At 43.4% G+C, this 6,327-nt stretch overlaps 1 protein-coding gene across 1 annotated transcript; it reads left to right on the top strand.

Moving 5' to 3' along the window:
- Positions 1–1,818: 1,818 nt before the first annotated feature.
- Positions 1,819–6,051, top strand: LOC310808987 (uncharacterized protein). Its single transcript, XM_083676090.1, has 3 exons — positions 1,819–2,050; positions 3,465–4,226; positions 5,121–6,051. The coding sequence occupies exons 1-3, from the start codon at positions 1,858–1,860 to the stop codon at positions 5,591–5,593; spliced, it is 1,428 nt and encodes a 475-aa protein (XP_083532216.1). The 5' UTR covers positions 1,819–1,857; the 3' UTR covers positions 5,594–6,051.
- Positions 6,052–6,327: the final 276 nt, after the last annotated feature.

Genomic DNA, 6,327 nt, shown 5'->3' with positions numbered 1-6,327 from the left:
AGTGCACACAATGTGGCAAACGCTTCACACAGAAGGTGACCTTGTCAGAGCATATAAGGACTCACACAGGAGAGAGACCATTTAAGTGCAGTACTTGTGGAAAATGCTTTAATAGTGGTGGAAACCTCAAAGTCCACCAGAGAATGCACACTGGAGAGAAACCACATCACTGCAACGATTGTGACCAATGCTTCAGTCAGAAAAAGTCCCTCCAAAAACACATGATCAATGTTCATAGAAAGAACACATGAAACTGGCCTTGTGTTAGTCAGAAGATGGAGAGGCTTATTATACCTGTTTGAGGACAAAGGAATAACCCTCAGGTCACTCTTCTGAGGGTATGAATAAGCTGAAATCGATGGAATGAACTAGTAAAACATCACAATGTCCACAGTCTGTGGTGGGGTCACTGACCCTGTCTATACCTCGCATTAAAGTGCAATCTGTGATCGGCATACAGCCACATTCCAACTAGATGGGATCTTTTTAACAGGTGTTTCGACGTGCAAAAGTCACATTTTGGTCAGAATATTATCTGATCTGCCAGACCACGTCTGGGGGTAGACGAGGAAGCTTTAGGCTTGTGTTGGGAATTCTGTTCAGCCTCGGCCACTGATACAGCTTACAGCCTATTAAATAAAGAGCTTACAGCCTATTAAATAAAGTGGAGCAATGGACGAACTACTGGAAGTCCATTCATTTTAAAATGGGGGGGCATGGGGGGAGTGGCGCAAGGCGAGCGATGCCAAGGCAGGCGACATTATTGGGGTTAGGCCAGCCATGTGAAAAAGTTCAGATCTTTCTGTTTTTTATACATATGAAATAACAAGCCGATAACCAATCAAAGGGAGGGAAGGTCTCACTAGCTTGTTTTGTACAGGCTAGTATCGCGTAGCCAGACCTCCAAACCACATTGTTCTCACGCCTCCTTTGGAGGTTTGGGAGTATTTTCGATTAGCTTGGATTGAATTTGGACGGAGCGTAGTGAGAACACGCTCGTAATTTCATTGGATGTTACGTTCGAAAAACCCACCCCCACATGACAGTAGATGGTTGCTTTTTGCGTTCTGTACCGTACTTCGCGCCGTACTATCAATGGAAAATAATGTGATTGTCCTGTTCAGATAACAAACTTACTGTCAATGCAAGATGTTAGATGGGTTCTCCAATTATCTATTACTGAATAGCATTCATCACATTGTAGCTACGTCACCTATCTACATGTATACAAACATGTTTTTTCTTTGATAATGCTTATTGCCTGTGTCTCAGTCGTATGTCTATTCCCTGAATGTAGAGAACCAGTTGTTGTAATGACGTTTCAATTTAACACTATCAGTGATTAAATGGATGGATTGAATGAGCCCAGAGGACGGGAGTTTCATTATTTATTCATACACTTCTGCGTAGGGAGGTACATTCTCACTCTCTCTATTGTCCTCAGATATTTCATGTAAATGTTCTGCAAGATGCACTTGGTGACTAATACAGGAGGTTCCGTTTGGGCTGTAGACCACACAATTCATTCACTACAACCAACCACCCCATTACTAACCCACTTGAGCCCACTGGCCCATCATTCATTTGAAACCCTTATATTTGCTCCAATCTTAGATTTGGAGAAGTCCGAGATTGAACTGCTTTACACAAAAATATTAGAATACTATTCGCATGACGTGCCCTACCACTCCAGCACAGCAGATGACGACAATACAATGTCTGGTTGGCCGGCCGCTGATCACAGGAACGCAAAAAGAAGCGGAAGCGTCTTTGGCTAACCACACCAACTCCAAGAGAGCACACACTACCAGCGCCCGTGTTAGGTGTTTGTCTAGGAGCTGCTTTCCTCCACGAAAAATGTCCAAACTCATTTCTCTGCAAGTATTTTTCACCGAGCGATTAACAGCGGCAGCAGTGGAGATATTCGCAGTGGTTGAAAAAACGGTAGTAGAATATCAGAATGAGATCCGCCGGTCGAAGGAGGAGAACGAACGACTTCAGAGGACGCTGGATTTGGTCTTCAAACCCGACGTGAAGTTACACAGAACAGGTGTGTAGTTTCTTTCCCTCTCTTTCACAACCATTTTCTTTTTAAGGATGGTTCACTGTGGACAATGAATAGATAAATTAGCTGGGGAGTTGAAATAAAGTGGCATAGTAGGATGGGTCCAATGGATAAAAGATGGTTAGAGGGTCGCATATAGGCAGGTAGAGAAGAGAAGGTTGGAAGATGGATGGACAGATAGAAGAAAGTATGATGCTGGGTAGTTGAAAGTGAGAGTAGGATGGTCAGACGGTAGGATAGCCAGAGAGATGGGAGAAGGCTATAGGATTGTTAAGGTAAGAGAGAGTGTGTGGTTTTATTGGGGGTAGAACTGGTTGCCGAGTCAAATCAAACTTTAAAACGTGCGGAGAGGTCTAACTTGAGTTGCTTAAATTTATATTTTTCAAACTCATACTTTTTACACTTCAGCTTTTTGTAACTGAAAAACTCCGAACATGGTGGAATGTTGATTTAGGCGAACATTCTGAGAGTCCCATTGTTACTGCAACTGCTATGGAACTTTCAGAACTCTTTAATAGAAACAACAGGAGACCTGCAGAACACATTCTTAGAATGGTTACACAACAATGCACTCTCTTGGCTACCAATTCTACCCCACTAAAACCACTCTGAACCACTAAACCAATCAACCCTCTACCCACTCCACTGAACGACCCCAGGCTTATCCTATCTATCTATCTATCTATCTATCTATGACCTAACATACTATCTGTATAACCTTCTAGCTTTCCAATGTTATAGCTATCTAACCTTTCAACTACCTAGCATCATCCTTTCTTCCTTTCACCAGATGCGTCTTGCCATAGATTGTTTAGGTGTTTCGAGGTGATGCCATTAAATGCGTCATAATGGGGTACAAAGTGGAGAGCTAGGTGTGTAGCCTAGGGGCCGTGTCCACCTAACACGCTCTTGCCTACAAAAAAGCGAGGCGCGCCACTTTGGTATCTGCAACAGCGGCCTTCAAAGCCGAGTGGAAAAAGACGTGACTGTTGGTGCCTGGCTACCTGATACAGTGCTTTAGCTGGCAGATACCCCTGGCTCATCCTATCTATCTAACATTCTATCCATCCAACCAACCAAACCATCTCTAACTTTTATCTGCTACCATAATAAGTCTCTCACTTTCTTTCAACTACCCAGCAAATGTATCTATTGAAACATATTTAAACCAGAAAATGTTCACCAACAGCTAACTAGTTATAATTAGTCCTACAGCAGATTTCAAATGACAAAGCTGCACTAAATGTCAAGCCTAATACAGAGTAAGTTAACTAGCCATGGTGTGTCGTTGTCCCTGACCCCTGGTGCTGAAAACGGACACCTGGTAAGATAACAGAAAATTTAGGGGTAAAATAGGGTAACTTAAACTGAGTATTCATGTTTTCTTTTTTCTCCCTAGACCTTCAGCAGTTCAGTCTCCCTGTCTCTAAAGAGGAGGTTCGACCTAAGCAGCAGCACCGTGAGCGGGAGTGGAGCTCCAGTCTGGGGGAGGAGAACCCAGAGACCCCACAGATTAAACAGGAGGAACGGGAGTTTAAGACAAGTCAGCAGGAAGAGCAGCTTCAAGCGCTGCAGTTTGATATCAAGGAGACAATATTCACTCCTCCCAGTGTAAATGGTGACTGTAATCAGGAGGACTCACCTCAGCCCTCGCATCTTGACCAAACTGGGGAGAGCAGAGACTCTCCAGCATATCCAGACTATTCTCCAGAACAGAGTGGCAACAACTTTGAACGTGATGAGGAGGATAAAAGCAAAGGACAACAGTTGGGGGTAAAGCTTCTCAAGTCAAAGAGACCTTATAAAAAGACAATTCACATCAGAGAGAAACCCTTTCTCTGTGAACAATGTGGCAAAAGCTTCAGTCAGAATAGCGTTCTGACACGGCACATGAAAACCCAGCACACAGGAGAGAAACCGTACATGTGTCTTACTTGCAACAAACGCTTTAAAAAAATGGGGATTTTAAAAGTCCACCAGAGAACTCACACGGGTGAGAAACCACATGAATGCAAACACTGTGGCAAATGCTTCGGTCTAACGGGAGCCCTGAACAGACATATGATGATACACACGGGAGAGAAGCCGTTTCAATGCAAATACTGTGGCAAACGCTTCAACCAGAGCGGAGACCTTACCAGACATGTGATGACTCATACAGGTAAACAAATTGCCAAATGTTTCAGACATACAGGTAATAAATGTTTCAGAGTAAAGGGAAGCCTTATAGTCCACCAAGGAATTCACACAGGAGAGAAACTGGATAAACTGTAACAACAATTGTGAAAGAATAACCCTCAACCACATGATCAGTGTTTACAAGAAGAACAAATGACAGTGGTCTTTGTATGAAATGTGTGTTAGTCAGAAGATGGAGAGACTCCTTCTACATGTGGGAGGATATAACCCTTGGGTCACTGTCCCGGGTTAAATGAGCTGAAACCAAATTGAACTTAAAAAAAAAAACAGAAACCAAAGTGAACTTTAAAAAAAAAAAATAAAAAAAAAAAGCCTTAAATGTACCTGTTTTAATAGGGTGCAGTCATTGGTTTACAAAGCAACAGTAATGTCTCGTTTACTGAATGGCACCCATGACATTATACAGTGGTGCACTATTAAAGCGTGGTTGTTGTCACCACAGCAGTGGGCACATGCCATGCTGCTGCAAATAGAGGTGTGAAGTGTGCAGTCTGCCACAAGGGGGAGTAAAGAACTGTGAAGGATGTTTGGAAAGAGAGATCCTTATGTTGGTAGGAAGAACTGTCCCCCATCCTACAGAATCAAGGAGCATAAACGTTAAAAGAGCAGGATGTAGTGTTGAGCTTTGTAGCCCTCTGTGGCCACACCTCAACATTTAAAACGGCCCATACTGTAGAACAGGTGTTGTTATCTACCTGTATTTGTTTGTCTATCCCTCTCTTCATCTGAGAGATGTGAACTGGTGATGCTAGAGCCTACACAGCCAAGTAAAACAAGCTCAGTTGGCTGCCAATTAAGACAAACAATAGGCCTATTCAACTTGCTATTATTGCTTTACATTCCTACTTGTCTGCAGTTCGCCTCCAAGGTCCGGTGGAGGAGATGAGCTGCCTACGAGAGACGGCGCACCCCAACAGTCCCGATACCAGAGAGGAGCTGCCACCAAACCCCGATGGAACCCGCCCGCTGACCAGAAACGGGTTCCTGGGCTGGCTCACTGTGGTCAACATCCACCCTGACATCACCATTCCTGAACTCACGCCAGAGACCGACCTGGTGATACACAGAATGAGCGGCGGCCGGCCCGATCGCTACGGCTACTTGCTGTTCCGCAAGTCCATTACGGAGGAGACGTACGGGCAGTGGGTGGCTGACACCAACTGGGACGGTTCGCGGGGCAAGCGGGGCTTGCCGGTCAACCTCAGGCAATACATCATGAGCACCACCGCACAGAAGTTTCCCGCCATGACCAACGGAGACAGAAAATGCGTCAAGGACAGAATCAACGAGTCCCTACGCACCCCAAGGGCCAAACCTCCCGGACTGTAGTCTGTATTCATCTAAACATCAAGATAATAAATGTACACAGTGCAAGTTTAGGAAGTAATACAGTCGGCCCACAGGTATAGGATACAGAGCTGGGGTAAACCATGCCATTTGTCAACAGCTGATAATAACCCATTGAAACATTGTCATACTCCTTTATATGAAGGATAAGATGGCATTGAGAAAAAATAATCTGATGGGTGAAAATGGGTAATGAGAGAGGAACAATGTGAATGATTGTAGAAATGATACACAGGTCCACTATGGCAAGGTACAATTCAGGTGGAGCTGAGTACACTGCTAGCGTGTGTCTGTCAAGAGCTGGAGATAGGGAAAGATACCAAAGGTGTGTAGACTGCTGTCAGAATGAATGTCTAAAGTAGTCTATGAATGACTTACATTTTGTACTTTAATATCTATGCTGTAAAATGCTTGTTTCCATTAAAAAGTTTTTTTATGCTGTAGTTTGTTACTGCAGTGTTGCTTTGGATAAAAGTGTCAACTAAATGGCATACATTAAGTCCTGCAGATTTACATTCTCTCATTTTATTTTAAATAATGATCTATTACATGATTCTATTATGTTACATATTACATTTGCTCTGTTTCATAGATTTCGCTAAAGCAATCTACAAATTAAATGCATGAAAGGTTTGCGTCATAGGTTTTTATTTTTGGGCTGTTTTTTTTTTTTTTAACCCTAATTTATGCTGTCGGAAGCAGATGCACATTCCCAT

This window comes from Argentina silus (assembly GCF_951799395.1).
Source record: "Argentina silus genome assembly, chromosome: 8".
Classification (NCBI taxonomy): domain Eukaryota; kingdom Metazoa; phylum Chordata; class Actinopteri; order Argentiniformes; family Argentinidae; genus Argentina; species Argentina silus.
The sequence above is the reverse complement of the archived record's forward strand: the minus strand, read 5'-3'. Positions and strand labels throughout refer to the sequence as shown.